General features: G+C 33.4%; 1 protein-coding gene across 6 annotated transcripts in view; it reads right to left on the bottom strand.

The window, feature by feature from the left end:
* The window catches only part of Kaz (E3 ubiquitin-protein transferase Katazuke), a 249,580-nt gene that overhangs the window by 208,559 nt on the left and 23,955 nt on the right, over positions 1–17,066 (bottom strand). For all 6 annotated transcript variants that reach the window (XR_011397909.1, XR_011397910.1, XM_070112926.1 and 3 more), the window contains exon 2: positions 6,758–6,863. Coding sequence is in view for 4 of the 6 variants with exons in the window: in XM_070112926.1 (XP_069969027.1) it covers positions 6,758–6,863 (106 nt within the window). In the remaining 2 variants the exon portion in view is untranslated. The remainder of the gene's footprint in view (positions 1–6,757; positions 6,864–17,066) is intronic.

Here is a 17,066-nt window from a genome sequence, read left to right as displayed (position 1 = left end):
TGTAATGAACTTGTTAGGGTGAGGCAATATACCTATCCCTTCGCTAACCAGGACTTTGTAAAAAGAGGAAATTAAGAAACTAGACAATAATATAATATAATTCAACCAAGTAAAAGCCCATATAACTCCGATATGGACTGTATCAAATAAGAGCACAGACGAATATCACCAAAATCAAAGAATAATAATAATAGACTTTAAAAAATTGAATAAACACACAATCTCAGATAGATATCTTATCCCAGATATAACCATGACTCTTCAAAACTTGGGGAAAACTAATTACTTCACTACACTTGACTTAGAATCAGGATTTCAGAATTAAAAAAGAAGACAGAGAAAAAACAGATGAACAACATACGAAAAACATTACCAATATAATACAAATATTACACGCGGTCTTATGAACAAAAAGGAAAAATAACAGTAGATTTAAAAAAAATTTAAGCCATAGATAGATACTTGTATAAAGAACCAAAAAATTTGAAAGAACTCAGATCCATTCGAGGACTAACATCTTACTAAAAGAAATTTATAAAAAGTTTTGCACAAATTTGCAAACCATTGACTATCTATTTGAGAGAAGAAAACGCTAATATATCAAAAAATAAAAGTTCAAATGTCAAAATAACAAAGAAAGCTATGGAAATATTAAAAAAGAATTTAAAGGAGCACATAGAATTGTATCAACTAAATTTTAATAAAGAATGCGAACTAACCACGGATACAATTAATTATGCTATAGGGGCTGTATAAGGTCAAGGGAAAACCCCAATAGCATTCAACTCTAAATCAGACGGAACAAAATTACTCTACTCAACAGAAAAAACCCGAATACAAACCCAAAACGATGAAAACATCAGATAGAAGAATACGGAGCAAAATCAAAATACCTATAAACAAGGGCACGAGAATGTAGTAGCCGATGCTCTATCAAATGAATCAATGTAATCAGCTGAAACATCAAACCATCCTCAAATACACCGACACCACCGAACTCATTTAAAACTCAAATTATATTAGTAGAAAGTAACGAAAATACAATAACTCCTAATGAAATATTTAAAATTAAATTCACTAACAATACATATAACAAAAATAAGCGATAAGCGACAACACTACTGCCTTGTGTTTCCAACTAGAAGCTGTGAACAAAGTACACGTCTTAATAAATACTTTCTCATCAATACGCAAAGAGTTCTGTCAAGTAGTACTAAAAGACATCACCGAAGAAAAGGATAGAGACGAGGTAATCAAGTTCACTCACAATAAAGCTCATAGAAATGCAAAAATACATAATAAAAGAAATACTGGCCAAACCTAAAACAATACGCAAATACATTCGCAAAAATATGTCATATGCAAAGAAAGCTAATATGAGCGTAAACCTACCAAACAAATGTTAAACAAAACACCAACACCAACAGGCATATTCACCTATATTCAAATGCACATATTCCATGTACAGAAACTATTATTTCCCTCAAGTAGAACGGTTACATTCAACCATATTAGATATTTTACGCACGGACGGACGGACGGACGGACAGACAGTCACCCGGATTTCAACTCTTCTTTTCATCCTGATCATTTATATATATATAACCCTATATCTAACTCGATTAGTTTTAGGTGATACAAACAACCGTTAGGTGAACAAAACTATTATACTCTGTAGCAACAGGTTGCGAGAGTATAAAAATAGTCAATAAAGTATACAAAGAGAGACAAACAATGTTCGGAAAACAAAATTGACGAGACAAATATCTACCCCGATACTCCAAACACACAGTAAAATAAAATCGCGAGGACACAATTTTGGCAACTGGAGGGGAGTCTCCGCAAAAATAACTTACGCAACAATAAAGCCAATAATACAGCACAACCTACTTCAACTCATAGTCATAGTATGTCAACTTGTAACCGACCTGAAAGATATAAAATTCGTCCGTTCCCGTGACAGTCGGGTCTACGTAACCGGAACGGTCCCGGAGTTTTATCCGGCCTAGGCCTGTCAACTCGGCAGAATTCTGTCACTACAACAACAACATAGGAAACCGCACATTTATATCAACGTGAATACTGCCTATTTAACATGACCAACCTTACAAAGATACTGCAGCCTTATTACGAGGTAAAGGACATGTTAGACCAGGAATCGAGTATTAGACTAGATAGTCAGGTATTAAGAAACAAATTTAATATTAGAAAGAAACAGTAACTTCTATTCCGTTGCACTATATATAAAAGAATAGACAGGTCAAAGTTATGAACGTGTACTGGCGGTGATTACGCTCATGGTGGAGCCGAGTAATTTTTCGCATATAGCAAATGCAGTAACATCAAAGAATGCATGAGATTCGTTAATGGCAGCGTATGAAGACAGTGGTTTAACTCACAAGGTAGAGCTTTTGAAAAAGCTTGTGCAGGTAAAACCGGTGCAGTTTCAATCCGTACAGGATTATGTGAATAAGTTGGTCATGACGTCAATAAATGCAGGTCTAGGTGATGAATTGGTTGCAACATTATTGCTTGTTGGGTTGCCTAATGAGTATCAAGCATTCGTTATGGCTGTGGCAAATTCGAAAGCGAGGTTAACCATCGACTGCGTTAATAGTTTGTTGTTGCAGGATGTCAAATTTGACTGCATTAAAGAATCTAATGACAATGCCAAGTATTCAAAAAATTTCCAACAGAAAAAGAATGACAAAAGTCCTATCCGGAAAAGTTTCGTTGTTTCAATTGTTGTCAGCAAGGTCAAATGCGTAAAAGTCTGCGCAATCGAAGAATATAAATGAGAATGAAGGTAAAAATAGGACGGCAACGCATATAGGAAAAAGTTGATGTTGAAATATAACGAATTTTAACACACTTGAAAATAATGTAACTGACTTATTTTTTCAAATGTAATAAGAAATGGTGTGCATTAGTAGATCCAGGCTCTACCATAAGCATAATGAAAAGAGCCAGTTTCGAAAAGTATAATTTATCAGTATTAGAAAAAAATAAAACAATAATTACTACATTGAATGGAGAAATAAGGGCGATGAACGAAAGGGTTAAGACACCATGCCCACTACAATTTAGATAACCTCAAAATGCCAGAATGCGATGGTTAAAAATGGATTTTAACAAGCCATACGATCTTATATTGGGGAATGATTTTACATTTAACAAGTAAGGACGTTCTAAGTTCGGGTGTAACCGAACATTTTATACTCTCGCAACTTGCAAGGACCAAAGCTCGAGAAATTACTTCAGGTTGTTTGTTTTATATTAAAGGAAGTATTGATCCGATTCTTCCCATTTTTGACACAAAGACATACTATTAACGAGAGTTTCATTTATTTATTTTATTATATGAATTTCAAATATATATCTTACACACTGACCTAAAAAGTCAACTATAGGCACTGGGGTCCACATATTCAGTACCTAGGGGCTTGAACAGTTTTAGTTCGATTTAGACAATTTTTGGTCACAAGGTGGCATACTATAAACGCATTACCCCGATACAATCATTGTTGCTTGATTTGCATAGTGGCAGGTGAAAGAATCAGATGGAATTTAAAATGGTGTTATTCGGGAAATTGGCATAGTTGTAATCCAATTTCGCTCATTTGGCACTATAACATAGTAATATAGGAAGAATGTTATGTACCGAATTTGGTTGAAATCGGTCAAGCCGATCCCAAGATATGGGTTTTCACCGAAAAGTGGACGGTGCCACGCCCACTGTCTAATTTTGAAGTCGGTTCCTATAAAGTCATCTCATAACATCCCAGAGCTAAATTAATAAGCGCTTTTAGTAGTTTTTAACAGTACCGTTATATGGGGAGTGGGCGGGGTTTTTACCCGAATTCACACTGTCAATAAAGGTGCTAAAAACATTTGTTCGCAGTGAATTTTGATATTATAGTTTTGGTGGTTTAGGAGATATGCACATTAAATCTATTAGGGGGGGATCTAACTCAATTAGTTTTAGGTGATACAAACAACCGTTAGATGAACAAAACCATTATACTCTGTAGCAACATGTTGCGAGAGTATAAAAATGTAAAAACGATAAACATTGATAACAAAGAAATGGTAGTGAAAAATGGTGTCAAGCTTAAGGGAACATATTAATAAAATATGTGTAGTCTATCTAGATGACATATAATATTTTTTACGTCACTAGAAGAACACATACATTGACTAGGAAACATTATTTCAAAGCTTCAGGAAAATAACCTAAAAATCCAGGCAAACAAGTGTAGTTTAAAAAAAAAAAACCACGTCTTGACTAAAGACGGAATTAAGCCCAACCCGGAAAAAATTTTTGCCATACAAAAATTACCAATTCTAACAACAGAAAGACATTTAAAAGGGTTTTAGGGACCACAGGCTATTGTAGAAAGTTTATTAAAAATTACTCTAGAATAGCTTACCCAATGATAAAATATTTAAAGAAAGATAACAAAATAAATACGAGAGATCTTCAATATTTACGCTATTGGATCTGTCCCAGCAAGGCCAACCAATATACTTGTACTTTATCTGAAGAACATTAAACAATCATGAGCAGAAATATGCGACGACAGACAAGGAATTCCTTGTAATCATATATGCAGTGACTTTTTTTATACCATACATATACGGAGCAAAATTTAAGAGAGTAACTGATCACTGATTAAGTATCTAAACAACAAGTATAAAGGGAAAGAATTTGCACCACGCCATCAAAGGTGGTTTCTAAAACTCCAGGAGTACAATTACGAAATAGAGTATGTAAAGGGTAAAGATAACGTAGCAGCGGACTTCCTAAGTCGAATTGAGAATTCGCCTAAAATAACAGAAGGGAACGACGATGAATCAAATTTAAAAATGTCGGATACAGTACATTCTGCAGAAGAAGAACTGCTAGAACCCTTTGTAATCAAGAAAGAAATAGTGAAAAACATAAAATTCAAATCATATTAACGTACAGCCCAAAAATTGCAGAGACTCCATGGAAGAAAGATGATAGAGATCAACCCAATGGAGGAAGAGTACATAATAAAAGAGGTGTTAAGGCGGCAAATTAAAGGAAAAGGGTGTGTCGGCATATTCTCAGAAGTCACTAAATTTGATTATCGTAAAATTCAGATATTAATGATTTTGATGTTTTCACATGATAATAATTTAAAATTGGTCAAATGTACAAAAAGAGCAACAGAAATAAAAACAAAGAATATTTACATAAGCAAATCTCACTTTACCATAATAATGAATCAATGCATAGCGGAATAAACGAACCTTACACTTAAAGACAAAATATACTATCCCAAATTCAAAAATCCCATACAGTTAATAATAAATAACTGTGAAAAGTGCGAAAGGGTTAAATATGATGGGAAACCGATAAGACCAAAGATTAAATAACAGAAACACCAAGAGATAAAAATGAAATAGTACATATAGACATTTTTCATTTCAAAAAGCAGTCTTTTGTCACAGTTATTGACAAACTGACAAAAATCGCAGCATACAGCTTAAGTGATAGAAATTTTAGGGCAAAGAAGGCTGTTATAATTGAACATTTCGCGAAATTTGGAAAACCAAAAAGAAATCATAATGGATAATGAATTCAGGGCTGAACAGTTGATACAGTTCTTAAATCTTGTAATTATTACTCAACCATTTGAAAAAAAAAACAATATAATACAAGAAAGAAATAGGTATAGAGAGGACTACGAAGAACTGAGATCGTCAAGGCCAGTAAAAAACTACAAACGAGTACGACACAAGGACGAACCGTATTTCCGAATTACCATCCTGCAAAACATTCATGTAGCAAACATAAAGAGGCAACATATATTAGCTAAAGCAGAGAAGTTAGGCACCGAAGTGGAGGATAAGAGGTTAAGCATAATAGTACATAATGGTGAAACATTAAAAGAAAATGCTAATTCACGGGCCAATGTATTTAAAGAAAATGTAAAATTAATTACACCATTACCAAATAAACAAAACTTGCAAATAAATCAAGATGAATTAATTTTAATAGTATATAAAAAAAAAGGAAAATACTGAATTTAAGAAATTAAAATTGAGCAAGAATTGTATCTTTTCTGATGATTGTAAATTTATGTATAATAATAGATCACTAATTCAAGAAATAAGTGATGATACCTTAATAATAAAGAATGCACATAATGAAAGTCTCAATCAGACTTGTGTTGAAAGAAACATCATGTTAAAAAATAATTACAAGAAAGGAATAGCAAAGTTAAAATATCATAAGAATATAACATATGGCATTCGCGCCACCGTAATTATAATTACATTAATAAGTATAACTATCGTTATTCTCATCTTAAGGAAATAAATATAAGAATGTAAGTTTTAAAATGATCAAAGTGGCCCTGGGGGAGTTATGTATAACGACGACATGCACTGCACCACATCGCGTGATCCGCCAATACGTGACCCCAACAGCAGACTCAGCATATTTTGAGCTTGCTGGAATGTGCGGTACAGCCGGACATAGCAGCAAGCTCGATTTGCCAATCTGATGCGAGAGGCAGTCTGATTGAAGTAAGATAAAAATTAAGTTGTTTTCTTGATATATAACTAGTGGGCACAAAATTAAATATAATATATAATTCGCGCAGTTGAAATGGACCAGTTCGAGCCAAATTTGGTCCGATATTATGGATTAACACATCACATAATTTTTATATTTAAGTAACTAATAAATAAAAGGTTTAATGACGATCGCACACTTTTTACTCACCAAGATTAGTTAAACTTCGTATATCAGACTTCCTTGCAAGGCACTCTGCCGTTTCATAATATCCTCTTCTAAGTAGATGTTCTATTACAATGCGGTCCATTCGAATCTTAAATAAGGTGTCAAAACGAAATTATTTATAAGAGTGGTATAGTTAATTATTGATTAAAATTTATTTTTGTTTTTGAATCTACGTTATTACTCAAAAATCGCAGAATTTTCCAAGAACCACTCCTCATTACTCGAATGAAGAAACAGCGAACTGGGTGGGCAAAAATTACACATAATGATGCTTTCCCGAAATATTTAGTATATTAAATAACTAAAATTAGATATAGCATAAAGGTAATTCACACACTGACCTACACATTGGGTATATAGTCTGTTTGACTTACGAAAATCACCATTTGTATTGTAGTATATGGGAGTAATTCATGAATCGATTTCACACATTTTTGACATTAAACTATAGTATATCAATTTATATGTTCACCTAATTTTGATAAGATATTTACATATTGACGGCCATATACGCAAGTTTAAAGGGTTTATGGGAGCTAGTATAGGATATATTGATCTGATTTTATCCAGATTTGGTATTTCGACATATCATTATTATGGGCAAGGGCATGCTGTTATAATAAATATATACTCTCCGAATTTCAATACTAGACTTCACAGATTAACCGATATTTTCGATAAAAAGTCAGCCATAGGCACAGGGGTCCACACAATCGGTACCTGGGGTTTTGAAAAGTTATAGTCCGATAAAGGAACTATATTCTTGCACAGTTTTATTAGAATAACGTTAATAATTCTCGATTTATAACCTGCAAAATGGAAGAATTAGATTGAATTTAAAATTTTATACTCCGATTTCACCTATTTTCACAATGTAAAATGACTGAGTAATGCTACACACCAAATTTGAGTCGTTCCTAAGATTTAGGATTTCATCTAAAGGTGTGTGGTGCTACGCCCATTTTCCAATTTTGTTACCCGGTCCAACGCGATTTCCAACATAACCGTTATATGGGAAGTGTTCGTAGTTATCACGTATCGAAGTTAGCGTTCATCTGTACTAAAAGATTTTGTATCTTATTGTAGAGCTTAGTTAAGGCACTTTATATGTCTTCAATAAATAGCTTTTTGTGGGAACAATATCTCAGTTTCTACTCAAGTTATCGTTTGCAAGGACAGACAGACAGTCGCTCGGAATTTAAATATATACAGTTACTGAGAATAAAATAAAATTAAAATTGTATTCACAACTATTTGCTAAACAAAAAGTAATACCACAGTTCTTAGGAGGAAACAATTATTTTTATAGTTCATAAAATTTAAAAAAAAAAATAATAATTTTAATATAAATTTAAGTATTATCAGCAGGCAACTTTTAAAGGAACTGTCACGTCAACTTCAATTGACAATTAAATAGAATCATGGAACCAAAACTCGTGAAAATAGACTATTATAACTAAAAATGCATATAGGTTAGAATTTTGTTGCAAAATCTTTATTTGCGAGTGCAGCAGTGCACCTTTTCAGCATAGATTCCACTAGAGCTATACAGACTGAATTCGATATTGAATAATACGCCTCTTGGAATTTTTCCCATAGTTCCTGCTTATTTCGTGGTTTAATGGGTCCCAAATTTTCCTTTATAATCTTCCACAGGTTTTCTATATATAACGCTATGCAAAGTTTTCATCTTTGTCTTGTTATTTTTATTATTAAAGATTATCGTAAAATTAATCAAATGTATAGAAAATACTTCTTCTTGCTAATTAAAATTCTAATTCAACTAGAACAACTTTAGGCAAAGTGTTTGCCTACTGCTATGGATACATGTGTTATATTGATGTCTTCATATTTCTTCTTTTGAGGAGATAGTTTGTGTTCTCTCGATAATTAAATCTAGGAATCTTTCCCAGCACAAAGCTTTACACTTTACAACTCATTTAATGAAACGCTTATTTTAGAGATCCCAGTCTATTTATCAATTATAAATTTATTTAATGTTCTTTTGTGTACTAAACCACACTTACTTTTATTTGAAAAAAAAAGGAAATTGTTCTTAGCCTGGTAAGAAATGTAAGTAAGTTTTCAAATATTCCAATAGCAACCCGTTATTTGTGTAGCTGTTGTACAGCGAATCGTACTCTTCCATTGATATTTCTTGTATATCCAATCTTTTAATAACGAGTAAGGAAGTTCTAAGTTCGGGTGTAACCGAACATTTTTTAATCTCGCAACTTGCAAGGATCAAAGTCCGAGAAATTACTTCAGGTGTTGGCAAAATTTTATATTAACCGAAGTATTGATCCGATTCTTCCCATTTTTGACACAAAGACATACTATTATCGCGAGTTTCATTTATTTATTTTATTATATGAATTTCAATTATATATCTTACACATTGACCGATATTTTCGGTAAAAAGTCAACTATAGGCATACTATAAACGCATTATTCACTCAAACTTTTATCCCGATACATTCATTGTTGCGGCAAGTAGACTTGTTGCCAAAAATATGCTTCATTTTTTTAGATGAAACGTTGCAATAATTTATTTAGTTTTAATTTTGTATTAGTTTAAAATTTTTTTACACAATTATTTAATATTTATTTTGTATTAGTTCAATTTTTTACACAATTATTTATTTTTTGTATTTTGTATTAGTTAAAATTTTTTTACAATTACATACTGATCTAACAAAATTAATTAATTTACTTCATACTTTAGTCAAAAATTTACTGTGTTGATTCCCGGAATCTAATTTTGCTTCAATTATTGTAACTGTAATAATTTATTATGTGTTAACGTGTACGTACGATCGTTCATTACTTTCTTACGCATAGACCTTATGAGTTGCACGGTGTATTTGTATGTGTCAGTATCCGCTCTAATTATTTCAATGGATTGAAGTTTCGGTAGCCGTGACTTGCTCAGAAGGCGATGGCTAATAAAGACATATGAAAGTAGAAATTTTGACTTTTTCGTAGTGAATCTGAATATTACCCAGCTCAAGATCTAGGTAAAATTTTGGCAATTTATAAATGAAAAAGAAGAAAATTTATTAATATTATTGTATTATTTATTCTACTTAAAGATGATCTGATGATGAGAAAGCAAACTAACAAACTTAAATGAAGTAAAAGTAATATAATATTATATTTATGAAGTTAGTTTGCATATACTCTCGCAAAGTCAAATGGTATACTCGTTTGAGATTTCTTTGTGGATTGACTGATATTTTCGGTAGAAGGTCAACTATAGGCACTGGGGTCCACATATTTAGTACTTAGGGGTTTAAACAGTTTTGGTTCGATTTAAACAATTTTTGGCAGCAAGGTGGCATACTTTAATTGCATTATTCACGCAAAGTTTTACCCCGATATAATCATTGTTACCTGATTTGCATAGTGGAAAGTATCAGAATCAAGATGGAATTGAAAATGGTGTTACATGGGAAGTAAGCGTGGTTGTAGTCCGATTTTGCCCATTTTCGCACTATGACATAGAAACATGAAAAGAACGTTATGCACCGAATTTGGTTGAAATCGGTTGAGCAGATCTCAAGATATGGGTTTTCACCTAAAAGTGGGCTGTGCCACGCCCACTGTCTAATTTTGAACGCGGTTCCTCTAAGTCATCTTATACCATCTCAGAGATAAAATTTAATGTCTCTGGCGTGTTTAGTGCTTGATTTATCGCGCTTTTAGTAGTTTTTAACAGTACCGTTATATGGGGAGTGGGCGGAGTTGCCACCCGATTTCAACTATTTTCACACCGTCAATAGAAGTGCGAAAAGCATTTGCTTCTAGTGAATTTTGTTATTATAGCATTAGCTATTTAGAAGATATGCACATTAAACCTATTAGAGGCTGGACCACGCCCAAAAAAAAGTTTTAACTGCAGATGCCCCTCCCTAATGTGATCCTGTGTACCAAATAACAGTCTTGTATCTTATTGCGGAGCTTAGTTATTTGTTTTTGATTAATGGCGTTTTGTGGGCGTGGCAGTGGTCCGATTACGCCCATCTGCAATACCAACCGTCTCACGGTACCAAGGAACATGTCTACCAAGTTTCATAAAGATATCTCAATTTTTACTCAAGTTAGAGCTTGCACGGACGGACGGACGGACGGACAGACAGTAACCCGGATTTCAACTCGTCTCTTCATCCTGATCATTTATATATATATAACCCTATATCTAACTCGATTAGTTTTAGGTGATACAAACAACCGTTAGGTGAACAAAACTATTATACTCTGTAGCAACAGGTTGCGAGAGTATAAAAATAACTGTTATACTTACTATTAAAAAAAAAAAAATATATATATATAATATATCAATCTCGACATCAATTAAACGTAGAAATATGGAAAACCAAGAAAACGTTTATGTTATGTAACATTAACCTACCTGATCCCAATCCCATTCCAGATCCCGCACATGTCTTACAACCAATTACGACTGAAGCAAACCAAATACCGATAGTAGACCAAACTATTGGCGAAAGACACAGAAATGATTTATCAAAAATAGACAAATTCCCAGACGCAGTAAGATAACTAAGGGAATTCTCAGACAAACCATCTGAGTTTAGTTTGTGGAAAAAGAGTGTCGAAAGGATACTGCAAGTCTACGAGCACACTAAAGGTACCCCCAAATATTTTGGAATTTTAAACGTCATAAGAAACAAGATAGTTGGCAATGCGGATATAGCGTTAGAATCCCACAACACCCCTCTCAATTGGAAAGCGATTTCAATGTGTTTGACGACACATAATGCTGACAAAAGAGATCTAGGGACTCTTGAATGTCAAATGACTGGACTAATTCAAGGACGACAGTCAATCCAAAATTTCTACCAAAAAATCAACATGATCACTTTCTATCCTTAAGTTAAGAAAATTATTACTTTTCGTATCCAGCTTTACTCAAATGGTTTCAAACGGTTTTTTGTGCAATGTTTAGGTCCTGGACAATAGATTTTTTCGATTTTTCTGTTCGATTTGGCTTTTACAGTATCAGGACCATAAACGCTATTCACATTTTCAGCCGCCTGGCTTGCGTATTTGCTCTTAACGAAAAAAAAAAAAACTGTAAATTATAGCTATTTTCTCATTGCTAGTGTCCATCTTTGACGCTCGCTCAAACAAAATTTAATCAACCAATCACAAAACTATCAGCTTTTTTAGTACGAAGTAGTCTTGCTAACGCCATTTAGCCGAACCCGATCGGACTAATACAAGGCGAGATACAGATAAATAACGCCATCTATTAGAAAAATAATAGATTTGCTTTTACTACACCTAATATTTCTTGGATGCATCTGGTGGTACAGGCAAAACGTTCGTTAAATCATTGATTTTAGCTTTTTTTAGATGCAATACAATGCAAGACTTACGTGGTAATCAACAGCTTTTTGGTGGTGCCTTGATATTACTAATAGGAGATTTTCGTCAAACATTGCCCGTTATTCCTCGATCAACTCCTTGCTGATGAAATAAATGCCTGTTTGAAGTCATCAGATCTTTGGAGATATGTCCAAAAATTTATACTGCACATTAATATACGTATTCCCCTACAAAATGATCTAGCTGCCCATGTATATTCAAAACAATTGTTAGAAATTGGTGATGGCAAAATACAAATCGACAGTACCAACGGATTAATCACTGTACGAACCGAATGTTCTACAGAATTACAGAAATCATGATTGGTTGAGAGAACGCGCCATTTTAGCACCGAAGAACATTCTTATCAATGCCTTTAATTTTCAATTTCAAGCGAAACTGTCAGGTATAGTCACGACATATAAATGAATTGACAGTGTTATGAATCAATATGAACCGGCTGGTATGCTTGATTCTGAAAGTTGGTTCTTTGATTATATTATTGTGAAATATAAATTCACCAAAACTGCGTAAAGGCACCAGATTAGCAGTGAAAAAGATATTGCCAAATTTGATTGAAGCTACGATCTTAACTGCTAAATCAAAAGGAGAAGTTTGTTTGATACCGCGTATCCCAATGATTCCAAAGATGTTGTGTCATTTGAGTTCAAACGATTACAATATCCTGTGAGTTCATCATTTGCGATATCCATCAACAAGGCCCAAGGGCAAACACTTCACGTTTGTGGTGTGAATTTGGAGGAATAATTTTTTCACATGGCCAACTTTATGTTGCCTGTTCCAAAGTCGGTACCCACCGCCATATGTTTATTCATGCTCGAAATGGAAAAACAAAAAATATTGTTTTTCCAAATATTTTAGATTAAGTTTTAAAATAGCTAGCAATTAATAAAATATTTTCTTGTTAGAATAAATGAATTTGATATTCCAATTAATTTTTTTTATTATTTCGCTTTATAAGTAGCGAAGCACGTACCGGTCCGCTAGTAGAATATAAAAAATAAATAATCGAAAAATTAATGTAGAATATGTTCAGAAAACAAGTACGAGGGGCATCCAAGCAAAAAGAGGAAAACCTACTCCGTTTTCTGAATATCGAGGACAGATCTTTCATACCGACATATTTATAGCAGAAAAGAAATTAGTACTAACATCCATAGATAAATATTGCAAATATAATCAAGCAAGAATTAAATCCATATCAACAGAAGAGGGAGCCAGACAAAATTACATACAAAGACTGAAGCTCAAACAAGAACAAGACCTCGAATAAGAAAATAATGACTTTCAAAGACTACTCATCAGCACAGGCAGTTTATATACAAAACTAACTAAAAATATGGCACAAAATTGAAACCGCGTTACAAAAAAAGAAATAGTTAAGGAAAACTAATCATCGACAATCATAACAGGAACGGGCAGAGAGGTTAACAAAAATCTTATAAAACGATAATAAAATCACTATAATATAATTTATTTTATTTTGTTTAATTTTTTAGTTTGGCTGCAACATTTGCGACGTTAACATTAATAACTGCCAATGTTCAGATCCTAGACTACTCGTCTTCCCAACTTATATCAAAATTATACATTTGATACAATTGCAGGACTATCACAACACCATTCGACACATGGAGACAACAGTTAATGAACAAATACCAAACCTCATCGCTCATACTTGCATCGCTCCTCATTAGAAGTAAGAGCGATTAAGAAAAGAGAACTAATAAGATAAGAGTAGTGGTTGACGTTACGAATGGCACATGCATAACACATCTGGGGTTTTCACAGGCAGCATTGTTATTCGTTGTTCATTAAATTGGTTACAGCTTGTCAACTGTGAATACACTTATCTACGTTAGTTTTTAACCGTTAAATTTTTTCAACACAGCTGATATTGAAAGATTATAAAAAATTATAGACAAAAAGAATAAAATGCCTAAAATAAGTGCGAAATCGAAAATAATTAAACATTTAATTGAACAACGATTCAACGAATAGCGTCAATTGAAGGTAAATACAAAAGGTGTAAGATTATATATAAATTAATAGTATATTTTTTACACAGATATATTTAACGAAAACGAAGAAGATGAAGTGGGCAACGCGTTTGACAAACTGTATCAATTTGTAAATTTTGTTCCAAAATCAATCCATGGGCCGTAGATATTCTGACTTCAATGGATGAGAATCGCTTCCGCCAAATGTTACAAGAAAATCGGCCACAATTTTATCATCTTTTAACAATGATTTCAACGAATTATTCACAAAATGCAAAAGTAAACAGTTTTCTGTAGAGCTACAACTCGCAATAGTTTTATTCAGATTGGGTTTATCAGGAGAAAGTTTCCAAATTATAAACAGGATTTTTTGATGTTTCTTAAAGCTATTGTGGAGAAAGCTCTGAAATAGTGTGAAAAGCTTTCAATGATCTGCCATTTTGCATTGGATAAGTTGATGGCACGGAAATTAAATTAATAAAAGCTCCTGTTACATATCATGCAAATTACTTTTCCAGATTCCATATATATAATTTTTTAAAGCACAAGTAGTGCGTGACCAGCTAGGTTACTGCGGTTCAACTCACGGTTCAAAAATATTAGATAATTGTTCATTATTTAAAAACCCTTCTAATTTTTATTTCGGGACAGGAATGGCTTTCGGTGATTCTGTACATCCACTTTACAATAATATAGTCTGATTACTGTTTCACCAAGTAACGAGTAATTTGTCAGAGTTGTCGGCACGGTAAAGTGTTATTCGTTATGCTGGCATTTTGTTAAATTTACAAGAACAAAACACATGTAAAATTTTACCGAATAACGAATAATAGATAACAAAGCTGCGTACTAAAACCCCCAATATTTTTAAATGAATTTAATGTCTATGTAAAATTAGAAAACTAAAATGTAAAATTAAATGGATCGTACAAGTATTCAGCAATTAAAGTATTGCAATACGAGTATTGAAGTAGAAAACAAGATGCATGAATTAAAGAATTTCAGTCAAACGAGACTAAAAAAATTTTATTGTTAAAGAGAAAAACTATATCTACCTTACTATTAACGTAACATCAATAAAAATTGTAATGTCTGTAATCATAATTGTTCTAAGTAAACTTAAGCAAAAGAAACTTAAAATATATATAGAAAGAAGCCCCAAATAAGACACTAAAGAAATTGGGATAAAAGATTTATTAAAATTTTGCTCAACTCTCTAATTTAAGGACGGAGGGGTTAACACATCATAAATTATTAGTTACAATAATTAAAGTTAAATCAGATTTCAGCAATCAGCACAGTTAATTCAACGTTTTAATATTTTATACTAATAAAACAGCTGAGTCCGATTAGGGGAATCAACACAGTAAATTAAATTAAAAATTAAATATTTCACATGTACAACAGATACACGGTGTAATACTGATATTTGCGCTAAAGTGCTGACCCTTGCGTATTTCACTTAGCGCAAGCAATAGCTAATGCTCGCACATACAGGGTGGCTTACGAATCGTGCTACAAAAACAAACCGTAATTACTTTTTTTAAATTAATGAATTACATTTATTGTTTAGCAAATTTTATATTTTATATAATTATATAATTATTTTTAAAAATTCTAAACCGTAAATGACCTCCATGCTTAGCCACGCATATGCGACAACTAAATAGAAAATTATTAATTGCGGCTTGAAGGGCTGAAGTCGGGATTGCCTCAATTATCGTTTTAATGGACTGCCTCAATTCAGTCAGATTTCTGGGTTTTGAGGTACACCTCTTGCTTGGGATAACGCCCTTCATCACAATGCATTCAGCATATTTCACAATCTTCTCCATAGCTGATTGACGACCACCAGTCCAATAAAACCTTTGCTTCAATTTCTCCAAAGTTCTTTGGAACAACCATAAGTACTATGGAGGTTTGTTCATTTTCGCTTTTCCATACTCGATGCAAGCAGCCACACACCAACTTTAAACTGCTCCGCTCTGCCCAATATGCTTTTGCGGCTGAGCTTTCTGAATTTATTTCTTAACTCGTTGAACATTAGTTCAACTCCAATTCATGCATTACACATTCCAATTCTGGACCTACTATCAAAGAGGTTTCAGGTTTAATATTATTCTGCTCTTCCACCTGTGAGGACACCTGTGCTGGTATACACGCTTCTTGCTCATCTGACTGTGAGAACCCTTGTACTGGTACATACGCTTCCTGCTCTGCTCTTCTGACTGTGAGGATCCTTTGATTGGCTCAAATGCTTCCTGATCTTCCAATTGTAAGAACACCTGCGTTGACATACGCACGTCCAACTCTTTCGACTGTGAGGACCTTTGTGCTGGGATACAAGCTTCCTGCTCTTCCGACTGTAAGGACGCTTGTACTGGTATACAAGCTTCTTGCTCTTCATACTCTGAGGACCCTGATTCACACCCTTCCTCCTCTTCCAACTGTGAGGATACTTGCGCTGACATACGCACCCCAATCGTTTTAAACAGTGCTGACATATGCTATCCACGCGCTTCCAACTGTGCTGACAACGCTTTCAACGCTCCCAAAACAACCTCGGTTGAACATTGAGTCTCTTTCTTTTTTTGTGTTCTCGTTAATTCTTTCTCTTATTCCAATTGAAACACATATTCGCCAACATTAACGTTTTCTGTTTTCATGGCCTCTCGTAAAAGTGACTGTAAGTCGGACTTTACCCCATTTGTTGTCAAATTACTTTGCTCCATTTCCTTTTTCAGTTGTGCAATCTTTAGATCATTAAATTTAGCCATTTTAAAATAACTCTCTCTTTGGGAGTTTAAATTGACAATCTCACTTTTGACACCAATCGTAACGGATTTCTCGATAAATCGACTACCTGGTAACTCAGTCTTGAG

This window comes from Bactrocera oleae, chromosome 2 (assembly GCF_042242935.1).
Source record: "Bactrocera oleae isolate idBacOlea1 chromosome 2, idBacOlea1, whole genome shotgun sequence".
In the NCBI taxonomy this organism is placed as follows: domain Eukaryota; kingdom Metazoa; phylum Arthropoda; class Insecta; order Diptera; family Tephritidae; genus Bactrocera; species Bactrocera oleae.
Note: the sequence above shows the minus strand (reverse complement) of the source record. Positions and strands in the feature narration are given on the sequence as shown.